Genomic DNA, 13,575 nt, shown 5'->3' with positions numbered 1-13,575 from the left:
CTGTATAGTGAAGATCCGAGTCTTTGTTATTGAAGCGTGATAGTAAGTCTGGGACGACATTATCCTTACCTCGTTTGTGCTTTAGAATGAAGTTGAAAGTTGAAAGTCTGAGAGTCCATCTGGCAAGTCTTCCTGAAGGATTAGATAAATTTGAGAACCATTTGAGGGCTGCATGATCGGTGTATACCGTGAACTGTCTACCGTTGTCGACGTAGCATCTCCAGTGCTCCAAAGCAGTAATTACAGCTAAAGTCTCGCGTTCAGTGGTTGAGTAGTTTTGCTCGTGCTTGTTCAGGGTCTTGCTCATATATGCGATGACAGCTTCTTTATCTTCATGTTTTTGAGTCAGAATCGCGCCGATTCCGTAATTTGAGGCATCACAATGGACGGCGAAGGGTTCTTCAAAGTTAGGGCAGGCAAGGACGGGAGTTGTAGCCAAGAGTTCTTTGAGTTTCAGGAAGGCTGTGTTAGCTTCAGAAGTCCAAAGGAATTTAGGAGCGTTCTTACCCGTAGCTGCTAGCTTGTTCAGTGGTGCTGCTATAGTGCTGAAGTTAGGTATGAACCTTCTAAACCAACTGCAGGTGCCGTGGAATCTTCTGATTTCTTTCTTCGTGGTTGGTGTAGGATAGTCTAATATAGCACGAACCTTATCAGGATCAGCCCTTAAGCCTTGTTCGTCGACGATGAATCCCAAGTATTTGAGTTCCTTTTTAAAGAATTGACTTTTTTCGAAGTTAATTGTTAGGCCAGCGTAAGTTAGTTTTTCGAGAACTTTTAGTAAAAGGGAGATATGTTCGTCAAAAGTTTTGGATACGATAACGATGTCGTCCAAATAGCAAAATACCTTATGTTCGAATTCTGGGGTAAAGAGTGTGTCCATAAGCCTTTGCTGCGTTGCAGGAGCGTTGGTGAGACCAAAAGGCATGACCACAAATCGGTACATTCCTCTGCCGGGAACGTAGAATGAAGTTTTGTCCTTGTCTGGAGGATGTAATGGAACTTCCCAGAATGCTTTAGCGATGTCGATGCTAGACAGGTATTTAGCTTCCCGCAGGTGATCTAAGATCTCGTTCATGAAAGGAAGGCTGTAGGCGTCACGACGAGTGATGGCGTTCAATTTCCTACTATCTACACAGAAACGCCACTCACCATTCTTTTTAGGGGTTATAATAACCGGTGATGACCAAGGGCTCTCGCAGGGTTCGATTACCTTCCAAGCGAGCATCTTGTCCACTTCGTTGATCAGCGCCTTTTGCTTCTCAGGAGAGAGTCGATAGCAGCGTTGTTTAATTGGAGGGGAATCACCGGTGTCAATCTTGTGGCAAACCAGGTGAGTTCTTCCAAGTTCGCCCTTTTCTTCAAAAGAAATCTGCCGAAAACGAGTAATTATATCTTTAGCGATGTTTTTCTGTTCAGACTTTAAGGCTTCGAAAGTAAAGATTTTTTCTTGTTCTAGTGTAATCGTGTTACACTTTAAGTCATCAAGAAAATTAGGTTTTAGTAAATCAGGAATCAAGTCAAAAGCTTTCCAGAAATCAACTCCAAGAATTATAGAAGGGTGTATTTCCGGGAATACGTGAGCTCTTATTGCGTGTGTTTTATTGTTAAAAGTCATGAGCAAGTCTATATGGCCAATTGAATGTAGTTTATTCTTCTTTTTGGCTGTAGAAACTGTAGTTGGACACGACTTAGATAAAGGATAACCCATTTTCAAAAGGCCGAAATGGGAGTTATTGCCCAGAATGGTTAATGAACTGCCGCTATCTAGTAAGCCAGAGAAGGGAATGTTATCTATAGTGAATGTTAAAAATGGTCTGTCACTATCTTGTTCTTCCTCATAGAGAACTGAAGAAATTTTATAGACAGTGAAAAAGTTACGAAGATAAGACAGCCAATCTTTCCAATCATTTGCATTAAAGTAATGAGCTTTATCTAAGTCGCGCTGAGTTAGTTTTTTGGAGAAGAACTATTTGAAGGATTGCATTTAGGGCAATCAGGGGACTTGTGACCTTTCAGACCACATTTGAAGCAAATAGGATAGTGAGGTTGGTTACAGGTGCTAAGGGAATGTCCATTGCTACGGCATCGGACGCAGAAAAGGTTAGCAGTAAATTTATTATTAATGCTATTTACTTGCTTTGAGAAATTATATCTGCCAGGTCTAACCTCCGAATTGAATGCAGATTTAGAATTATAATTAGAAGAGAATTTGGAAGTTGATGGAGTAGGCATATAGTTGAACTCCGAAGCCAGTTGGTCTACAGCTGGTTTGGGTTCTGTGAAGTTGCGGTCTCTGTCCAAAATATGTTCATAATTTTGGCATGCCGCTAGGAGTTCATCAATAGAATTTATTTTGTTGAGTGCAACAAAAACTGAGTAAGAAGGACGTATGTTTCTCAGGAGGATTGCCAGTTGTTCAGATTCCAGCAATTGCTTATTAAGGCGAGAGAACATGCCGTGCATAATGGAGACGTAGATAACGATCGCTTCACTTTCACCTTGCGTTCTAGCGTGAATAGCAGTCAAAAGTTTGTGATCGTAGTCCGTATTTCCGAAATCTCTAACTAATAAGTTAGAAATATCGTCCCAGGAAAGATCTGGTTTACGGATTTTTTGAAAGCGTATCCAATGAAGGGCTTTATCAGTGAAGATTTCAAACACTAACTCAGCAAGACGTTCCTTTTTAAGGTTGCGAGAGGTGCTGAATTCTTGTACCTTTTGAAGAAAAGATTTTGGGCAAGAGTCACCATTATAAGCAAGTTTCCTCAGCTCAGAGATTACGTTCGAAGGAGAAACAATTTGGAAGGTCTGTTGGCCGAGAGGAGATTTTAATTGTTGGGAGTTAGAAGTAGCTAATGATGTCTCAGAGGTCTCGGGCGCGGGAGCGTGTTGGGAAAACTGAGGGGTAGATTCCGCTGATTCAAATAGTAAGCCTTCATAACTGTTCTCCAAAACCTTGAATCTTTCAGAGAGAGTATTAAGATTATCTGCAAAAGGAGAGTCATGATCTAGATCAATACGATTAAATCTATAATGTAAGTGATTGATAAATGATTCCAACCTTTTAGTTGCATATAGCGAAGGTTTCGCTTGAAGCTGCTCAATTTTTGCTTGTATGAAGGTAAGGCAAGTCTCAATCTGTAATAAATCTTCCTGTGGAGGAATAATGGAATTAAGTACCTCCGATGCGGGTTGCGATTGACCCAAAACCTCTGCTTGCTTTTTCAAGGCAACCAAGTTTTCCCTAGGTTCCTCTAACCTAATGCGAACCTCATATTCTAGCTCTGCTTTGTTTAGATTAGCGTATTTAATGGTGCGTGCCATATTTGACTAAAGAAATAAAATAAAAAAATTAAACAGAAAGAGGCCGAAAAGTTATTTAAGATTTAAAGACACGGATTCTGTCTATAATTTAGAATTTAGAGGGTTAAGAAAGCCGGTAAATTTAAAAGTTGGGCGCCAAAACTGTCACGTTACTCCCTCCTCCACGTATATTGGAGGAGTGAGTAACGGAGCTGGGAGTGAGGAGGTAGAAAGGAAAGATAGATATAACAGGGGTAGGTTCTTTATTTAACGGCTATAGTCTAAATATGACACGCTAACAGATGGTTTAAATTACAAAAAGAATAAAATAAAGTTTATAGTCGCGCTAATAGCACGTGCAAGGCAGGAGCACGCACACGGATAGGCGCGCTGATAGCACGCGCAAGGTGAGGCGCGCTGGTAGCACGCGCACAGTAAGGCGCGCAGATAGCACGCGCAAAGGTAAGGCGCGCAGATAGCACGCGCAAAGGTGAGGCGTGCTGGCAGCACGCGCACAGTAAGGCGCGCTGGTAGCACGCGCACGGTAAGGCTCGCTGGGTAAGGCGCGCTGATAGCGCGCGCACGGTAAGGCGCGCTGGGTAAGGCGCGCTGATAAGCACGCTCTTCAAAGAGGCGAGGCGCAGTGACAACACGCGCCTGTTGAGGCGAGGCGCGCCGATAGCGGGCGAGGCGCGGTGACAGCACGCGCCTGTTGAGGCGAGGCGCGCCGATAGCGCGCGCCTAGGAGACGAGGCGCTCCGCTAGAGCAACTGCAAAGCACCACCGGACTTGGGTGCGTGCAGAGAGCGCCAGACTTCGCCAGGAACACAGGTAACCTTTTAAGGAGCGCGATCGAGGGTTTCTTGATGGTGCGGGGCCTGGCTTGGCCCCGCACGGACCCTTACAACTGATGTTCCTTTGTTGGGAACTAGAAGCAAACTGAATTCAGATGTCCGCTGGGCCGCTTATATAGCTAGCAATAACATTTTCTAGAATTCTTCTTTACTTCGTTATTAATTTTGAAAATATTTGAAAATATTTGTTCACCAGTAACAATTTTTAGGTAAAATTTAGAACAAACTAATTGAAAACTATACGACCTAAACTTCATGCTAAGGAATTTAGAGTAATTTAATAGTTTGACGGATTATGTCGAAACAAAGAAACAAATATGTCAAGGAAAATTTATAGTGAATTTTAGGTCGATTAGCTTTGAAATTATTATAAAAACATGAAATGATTAGAAAAACAGCAAGGTAAGTTTCAGGAATTATGAAACAGCAAGCGGGGCAGAGGTTTCAGACTTCGCACGCGACAGGAAAGTTCGCGAGAGCTTTAAGCATCTCCGTAACGTTATCCTGTGATTTTCAGGCGCAGATCAAGAAAATAGTAATTTAATTGGAGCCAGGGAATGCAATTTTAAAAGGTTCGATCAATTGGATTCTTACGCTAGAAACCAAAGAAGGGAGGAGTTACAGAGAAGTAATCCAGGCATGCAAGGTAAAACACTACAATGTACTGTACAATATATTTTTCTCGCTATTCAGGTCGTTCTGTCTGCGTGCTCATCCTACTTCCGTTCGCTGTTCGTGGACCACCCCTCGCGACATCCCATAGTGATCCTCAAGGACGTGGGTCTGGAGGAGCTGCGGACCCTGGTCGACTTCATGTACAAGGGAGAGGTCAACGTCCAGTATTGCCAACTACCCGCGCTCCTCAAGACTGCTGAGAGTCTTCAGGTATGGTGGTTTGGTGTTATTGTTTTGGTATTGGTTATGTACCACAACAAGTAATTGAGCATCTGTAGTTGAGTGGTAACGCATATGATTTTCCAAAACCTGAAGTTACAACTTGGATAGTACCAACAAGTTTCCAATTTTATTTACCTGGTAACATCGTTAGACTTTCTTCTTCTTCCTACCCTTATCCCACGTTATGTGGGGTCGGCACAACATGTTTTTCTCTTCCATTCTCCTCTATCTTTCGTCACCTCAGCACTCACTCCTTTCTTTCTCATATCCTCTTTTACACAATCCATCCATCGCTTTTTGGGTCTACCATACGCTCTCCGTCCATCAACATTCATCCCTAACATTCTTTTGCCTATATGGCATTCATCCCTCCTCATCACATGCCCATACCACGCTAACCTACTACTTCTTATCTTCTCCGTTACTGGTGCTACTTTCAAACTTCCCCTAATATACTCATTCTTAATCCGATCCTTCCTCGTCACTCCACACATCCATCTCAACATTCTCATTTCCGCTGCGTGCACTCTTCTTTCATCCGTCACTTTCGTCGCCCAGCATTCTGATCCATACATTACAACAGGTCTCACGATCGTCCTGTAAATTTTCCCCTTAAGTTTAAGAGGCATTCGTGGATCGCAAGTTGTTCCAGAGACCTGTCGCCATTTCATCCATCCCGCATTTATTCTATTTTTCACGTCACGGTCGATGCGTCCGTCGCTCTGGATCAATGACCCAAGGTACCGGAAGTCGGAGCAGACTGGTAGGGATACACCATCTAAGGCAATATGGGAAAAACTGGTTAGACCACCGAAATCGCAGAACATGTGCTCCGTTTTGGTTCTGCTTATTTTCAGTCCCACACTTTCCAGCTTTTCTTGCCATTTTACCAGCCTGCTCTGGACCTCAAGTGCATTATCTCCGACAAGAACAATGTCATCGGCAAACAGCATACACCAGGGTGCCTCCTCCTGTATGTTCGATGTCAGAGCATCCATAACCAGGAGGAACAAATACGGACTTAAAGCCGATCCCTGGTGTAAACCTACCGCCACATTGAACTTGTCGGTTACTCCAGCTTCGGACCTGACGTGAGTACTGGCTCTATCATACATCGCCTGAACAAGCCGCACATACTTCTCTGGCATTCCTTTCTCTCTCATAGACCACCACAGAACCTTACGGGGGACTCTATCGTATGCCTTTTCCAGGTCCACGAACACCATGTGCAAGTTCTTTTGCGCAAGTCTGTATTTTTCGCACAGTTGGCGAAGTGCAAATATGGCGTCCGTAGCTCCCCGTCCCGGCATAAACCCAAATTGGTTCTGTGTTACCTCACTTTCTTCTCTCATTCGTCTTGCTACCACTTTTTCCCATATCTTCATACTATGTGACATGAGCTTTATTCCTCGATAGTTGTTGCAATCCTGTACATCACCCTTATTCTTAAAAACGGGCACCAGTGAACTGTTGCACCATTCCTCAGGGATTGCCTCTTCTTGCAACAACTTATTAAAGAATAAAGTCAGCCACTTCCATCCATCCGCTTTCAGAAACTTCCATACTTCCACAGGTATACCATCTGGCCCAACCGCTTTCCCATTCTTCATACCTTGCACTGCCATTTTTACTTCTTCTATAGTGATCTCTTTCACCATACCAATGTTATTTCTAGCATTTTCTAGCACTCCACTCCAATTATTCTCTTCGTTCATTAGTTTCCTACTAAATAATTCCAACTAGTTTATTTTGGCCAATTGGTTGGAAGGTAACTATGATATGTGCTTCGAAGTAAAGTTTTGAGGTGCAGCGTACCGTGGCCGCCTTGATGTAAATAGGTATATGAGAAAGATCAATGTCCAGTATTTATATGAATGTCATGTTAACAATTTTTTTTTTTACATTAAAGTGATTTACTACTACTACTACCTACTACTACTATTGAAAACTGCGCGATGCTTTTAAGACTGACGAAAGTTCCAATTTACAATGTTATTAAAACCAGTTTAAAACAATCAATCAATAGCTATCGTTGGCAGTATAATAAGATAAGCCGCTAGCATATTTGGTACACTTCTGACGAGTAGGCACAAGTCGTGTTTTACTTGTGAGATGTGCGATTAGATAACTCTTTTTAAATAACAATATTAGTATTACCTATATTTTCTGTATATAATTATGTATATGATGATGGTTAATATCACTCATGGGGATTTTCGATAAAGTTTGCAATGATTATCAGTTACCTAAATATTTCACTTTACGAATCAATTAATTAGAATACATATATGTAACACTAGATTATGCTATTTCAGGTCAAGGGATTAGCTGAAATGACTACATTAAGTGCAGCTGGTATCGATACAAGAAACGTTCCTGAACCAATGGATGAGTGTCAATCCCAGGACACTAAGGAGTGTCAAGAGTCCCACGAGAGACTAGATGGTTGCGAGAAATGGGAGAGAGAAGAAAGGCGTGACGCGAAGGATTTGCGGGATACCCGTGATAGAGAAAACAAGGATCGAGACTCAAGAGAAGCTCATCCAAGAGAAAATCGTGAGTCGAGGGAATCACATAGAGAGCATAGAGAACCGCGAGACTTAAGAGAACATCGCGACCATCGCGATGTGAGGGAGCATAGAGAGGCGAGAGAGCCTAGGGAACCTCGTGAACCCAGAGAAAACAGAGAACCACGAGAAACTCGCGACCATCGCGAAGTTCCTCGGGATTTAAGGGACAATATAAGAGAAATTCGAGAATCTAAAGAAATAGAGTCAACACCTCCAAGGATATCGCCATTACTGACAGTTCGGAGATTTAGAAATGAGAATTCAACAGAACCTCCTACCCTAACGCATCCTCCCCTGCCCAAGGATGAACCGCCTGACGAACCAATGCGTCCTTCATCGCCCGAGGACGACGCAGTATCTATAAGATCAAATGGGGCACATAATGAAAACATTGGTAAGTGTTATATAATGTATCAGAAAATGTATTTTATGTTCCGATTGTTATGAAATCGATATAAAAGTTTACAAGATAAATCTTTTCTTTTATGTATATTTAAACTTTATTAAAACTCGAAATATGAAGAAAATCTATTTCCATTATATCGTTCTTGACCACAGGCAATTTTTGATTTTCAATTTTTGCGGTATGTATACCTGACGTACTCACTCAGACACTGTTAGTGCTTGAAAATGGAGAACTAGGCTCTCCAAAACATGTCGCGCGAGTGACTAAAAATACGTAAGTAAAACGGCTAAGTTAGCTATGGTATGTATACCTACTACTTTCTTCTGTGTACAAGTCTGAACTGACACACGACACGACACGACTACTTACACGAGTTAAAAGGCTGTTTCCAATGAAACCCTGAAGTTCTAACTTCCTTAGGTCCCAGTTGCTGCTAGCTACTTTGAGTTAAGTTTACCGACCCTCATCAGATTACTCTGGCAAGCCAGCTTTGTCCATGGTTTGTCAGTGGAAAGTCGATCTCCCATACAAATTTTTAATTGCGCTTTAAATATTTTACGCGCCATAATCGCCGCTTTTTATAGTACGAGTATTGTCTTATTACCTATAGACCTTATATCGCCGCGTTTATTAATGAGGATGTAATAGACGACAAAACCAACAATTGATATTGAATAAAGTATCTGCACTTAGGTTTTGAAACTGCAATATTTACATAAAACTGTGAACATTTATTAACATTGTAATCTGACTCGAGCGACCCGTGGCTTCTGCACGGCTACGGTCTAGCCTCGCCTAGACGAGCTATTGACATCACGGGGAACTAATCTTGCCACAACACGGGGTCATGGCAAGGTGTGCAATCACTACATTGATCGCTTGTGTAACATACTCCTACTCAAATTTGGTTGGAGCCATTTAGGTCCCCACAGGTCTCCTCCAACCCCTTACAACCTGCCCTTTATATTGCCTCACTTGATATATTAACTTGACTTGCAATGAGTATCACACTCGACTTTGCTTGTACTACATATGGCTGTTTCACAACCGTCCAGTGCGGACTTGAATACTTGGTACTTATACGCTTTATTCTACGGTTCATTAGAGAATAGAAATTGTATATGAAACTCACCACAGCTGGTGATCTATTCTTTATTTTATTACTCACTCAACACACCTTTATCTATTTTGTTCTGTCTGACGTTATTTTTCCCTCCCTGCCTTGAACTAACTTTTTTTAATGTCCATTGACAACATAGAGGTCAGTGTTGCAAACAGGGTTGAAGATATATAGAATCTATAAATTATTTGTTGTGCAACTTACCAACTGTTTGATACTCGCGGTTCTTCGCGACACCTTAGGCACATGAATTCACGATGGAAAGAGATACAATTTTAAAGGTGTAGCTTAATATAGTAATGCGATCATTGAGGTAATATGCATATACATATAAATGCGATTGAACTTTTTGATAATGTTAGTTAGACCAAGGTTAAAAATCTTTACTTATTGAAAATATGATACTTATTTTACACGTTGAACTTCTATGAAATTATGACGTATAAATTACACTTCCACAGTCTATGTAATTTAGAATAGTAATGTATTGTAATTATTATGACGTGTAAAATTGTAATTCTATTAATAAATGATTGTATTGTATGCTGTCAAAATTGTTGCAGTTATCTTGGTCTAACTATGTCTAATTGTAACTTGGTCTATGTCGTGTCAATAAAATTACTACTTTTGAACGTACTTACTTTCTGTTGTCCCTGTGTGTTGTCATAGCATCTGTCACTGTCAGTGTCAACTATTAATGTCAAAATATAATGAAATCCAAGTCCATCGACTTGAAGCAGTGTTTATTTATTTTATTAGCTTTAAAAAGTCTTGAATAAATTAAAGAATGTCAGTTCCGGAAAAAAGGCTATTTCGTATTGTAAAAATCATCCATTTCTGTAAACAAATTTTGCTGTTTCCGACCTGAACGACATGTAAGACTTTAATTAATAACATACATACCTACTCCACGTATTTACACTACGCCTTACCGATTTTTTCGTATTTTATTGTAGACTGCTAAGTTTATAAATTTACGTTTCAGGCATAAACATGACTATAAACAGCCACGGCGTGCTGGGGCCGCGATACTCGCCAGTGGAACAGCGGCTGAGCGTGTTGAACGCGATTTCACACCCTGGTCTACCTCATCCTTCACATGCATCATTGCCCAGTCCACGGAATGAGCCAATCGCAGGCCCCTCGGGTCTGCCGCCGGTGCAACAAGTACCCTTGGTAAATGATTCCTCTTTTACTAGTTTGTGTTGTGAGGATGTCAATTGCCGGCAACCAGGCAAATATATATTACTGCTCAAAAGATCTTGAGAATGACATGAGATTAGCATGCTCTGTTTAGTGCAGTAATGCAGTTGTTAACCCTTATCAGGCCTGACAGTTCAAAAATGACAATCAAATGTCAATAACACATGTGCCTTAATAATGATTAAATAAGTATGCGCTGCAATGGTGGCCCTCAACTTCCAGTAGGTTACACCACAAGAAACAAAGAAGTTTCGTAGTAATAAAGAAATAATCAACAAAGCTGACATATTCAAAAGGGATCATGTCTCTACCAATCAATGCAGTTGTGAAAACTTTGCAAAACAATCCCAGCATTCCAAAATAAACATGTTATTGGATTCAACCAAGTTGTTAATGTCTCCCGAGTCCTTTCTAGGGTTCCATACCCAAAAGGGTAAAAACCGGACCTTATTACTAAGACTCCTCTGTCTCTGTCTGTCCATCTGTCTGTCACCAGGCTGTATCTCATGAACCGTGATAGCTACACAGTTGAAATTTTCATAGATGATGTATTTCTGTTGCACCTATAACAACAAATACTAAAAAATACGGAACCCTCGGTAGGCGAGTCCGACAACGCACTTGCCAGGTTTTTAAGACTATAGTAGTTAAAAATTTAAATTTTAATCTATTACTGGATTTCATCTCTTCTTATTTGTACTATAACTACATGTAGTTTTGTTAACAATTCCAGTCTCTGAAGAAGGAAGTAGATTGGGACCGGAGTAATGAAGACAAAGGTGGCGAGTCATCCACGGATTATCGAATACAGCATGAATCTGTGAGTATTCAGTACATTGTATTTGTGTTGTACTCAGGGAAAGGGGACCTTAGTAGGGTAGGTGTTAAAATTTAAAATCTTTGATAAATGTGTAAATCCCTGTCACACTAAGGTCTCTATTTATTTGCAACTTTTTTATACATATTTATTAACCTTTTGAACACTATTTGCATACGAATGAACAGTACATTATTGCATATGGTATGCACTAATAACTAAAGGGGCCCACTGATTATCCTCCAGACAACATCGGCCTGTCAGTTGTTCGGAACTCTCAAATTTTTGTTCTAAATGACATCATGATATTGTCCGGCAGACTGATAATCAGTGGGCCCCAAAATCAAACTAGAATAATCAAATTCTGTTCACCAAATGTCAATAATTGATAATCCAAGCATTGATAATGTAATGTAACTTATCTAAGTGATCTAGTACCTAAAGCTGATTTATTATACTCGTAATACTACAAAGTTATGTCTCAAATGTAAATATATTTTTCCTTTTTTTATTGTGGGACGTGCGACATTATTACAATCTATAAAAAATGCGAATGTCGGTAGTGACGTTGTTCACAGTTGCAATGACTAAATTCACGTTGATTGGCGGATGGTCAGCTGGCGGAATTGGTAACGCATTGGACCGGCAATCCAAGGATGTGGGTTCGAGTCCCACATTCGCCAGAGTTGTGATCATCGTTGATTTTTAGGGTTCTGTACCTAAAGGGTAAAAATGGGACCCTATTTCTAAGACTCCGCTGTCTGTCACCGGGCTGTATCTCATGAACCGTGATAGCTAGACAGTTGAAATTTTCACAGATGATGTATTTCTGTTGCCGCTATAACAACAAATACTAAAAACAGAATAATATAAATATTTAAATGGGGCTCCCGTACAAAAAAACGTGATTTTTTTGCTGTTTTTTTACGTAATGGTACGGAACCCTTCGTGCGCGAGTCCGACTCGCACTTGGCCGGCTTTTTCATTGTGATTGACATCTGTATTTACAATTTATAAATCATGTCTCACAGCATATCTTATTTAATTGTTGGTGCAAATTTTGGCTGTGTGTATGTGTTAATTTTCTGGGAAGTCATATCAATATCATTCACACTTTACAGTCAGGTAGCATAAATGTAAAATATTTATTAAATACATGACTTTATATTGGGTTCTAAAGGCGCCAGGCGGCGTCAGGATCGTTCATGTAGCCAATATTGTGTTTATTTATGAAATTAGAACTATTAGTTATTTTTTTTAATGTACCAAGATGACACCACCATTATAATTATTATTTAGTAAATAAATGCAATGTTGGCTATGTGAACTATTCGCATGGTGCCTTTAGGATGCAATGAAAAGTCATGTTTTTGATGAATATTTTACATTTATACTAATGAACAAGACTGAATAATGATACTGATGATTTCCCAGACAATCTACTTTTTTATATTTTATTTTATTATAGTTAAATGTAAATAAGTTTGGTGTGGGTACTGTGTAGCTTGCTTACTTTAAGTTCCATTGGAGTTCAAAAGGTTAAAAAGATAATATGTGACGTTTTCAACCAAAAGGTACCACATTGTCGGTTGTCAATAAGGTTGATTTCAAATTGAAGTTAGCGCATTATTGACAACCCTTTTGGTTGAAAATGGCACTTATTTAGCTGAAGTCCCTTTAATTTGGAGGCTCAAATTCTTTTAAATTATGATTATGTACCATGTTGTTGTAGATTAATAGCTACTTATTTTATTTTAAAGTTATCACAATATAGTTCGTAATTTTGAATGTGTCAGGACCATATAATTGTTTTGGCCAGTATAAATAATAGACGTAGACGTGATAAAATAAATTAGGATTAAAGAAAGCAAAATATTGTGATAACTTTTTATGTGTGTACTCTATGTGCATTGTGCATGTTGTATTGTATATATTACTAAATATTTTTTCATGTATCTATTTCATAATTGATATACTTATTTCCCTGTATATGTGCCGCATACTACACTTCATGAACATACTTAGCGTGTTCAGGCTAGAAATTCAATTATTAACGTAGCCGTTACACCTAGTACGGAGCTGACGACTGCCAAATGCAAACTATGGCCGTTAGATTTTTACGAATTGAACAATTGGAAAAAATTTAATAGTCATAATGGACTGGGCTGAGAAACGTATAAACATTTTATATCACGGCACAAACAATTAGAATAAAATAAAATAATTTAAAAATATTGTGCAAATGGCGGACTAAATGCCTTAAGGTCTCTACTGCTTGTCTGACATTGACAATTCCAGGGTTGAAACCTCATTAATTAAAAATAAGATTTATTAATTAATATCACTCAAAGTATGGTTGTTAGATTCAATTTAAAGTTATCATCAAAGTGAATTGGCCAGACATA

At 39.8% G+C, this 13,575-nt stretch overlaps 2 protein-coding genes across 5 annotated transcripts in view; both read left to right on the top strand.

Moving 5' to 3' along the window:
* Positions 1 to 13,575, top strand: part of LOC134743532 (serine protease nudel) — a 335,679-nt gene that overhangs the window by 105,984 nt on the left and 216,120 nt on the right. The gene's annotated exons all lie outside the window — the stretch shown is intronic.
* Positions 1 to 13,575, top strand: part of LOC134743534 (protein jim lovell-like) — a 73,890-nt gene that overhangs the window by 45,024 nt on the left and 15,291 nt on the right. For all 4 annotated transcript variants that reach the window (XM_063677025.1, XM_063677026.1, XM_063677024.1 and 1 more), the window contains exons 3-6: positions 4,851 to 5,042; positions 7,370 to 8,018; positions 10,136 to 10,326; positions 11,087 to 11,173. In XM_063677025.1, the coding sequence (XP_063533095.1) occupies positions 4,851 to 5,042; positions 7,370 to 8,018; positions 10,136 to 10,326; positions 11,087 to 11,173 (1,119 nt within the window). The remainder of the gene's footprint in view (positions 1 to 4,850; positions 5,043 to 7,369; positions 8,019 to 10,135; positions 10,327 to 11,086; positions 11,174 to 13,575) is intronic.

Source organism: Cydia strobilella, chromosome 8 (genome assembly GCF_947568885.1).
Source record: "Cydia strobilella chromosome 8, ilCydStro3.1, whole genome shotgun sequence".
NCBI lineage: Eukaryota > Metazoa > Arthropoda > Insecta > Lepidoptera > Tortricidae > Cydia > Cydia strobilella.
The sequence above is the reverse complement of the archived record's forward strand: the minus strand, read 5'-3'. Positions and strand labels throughout refer to the sequence as shown.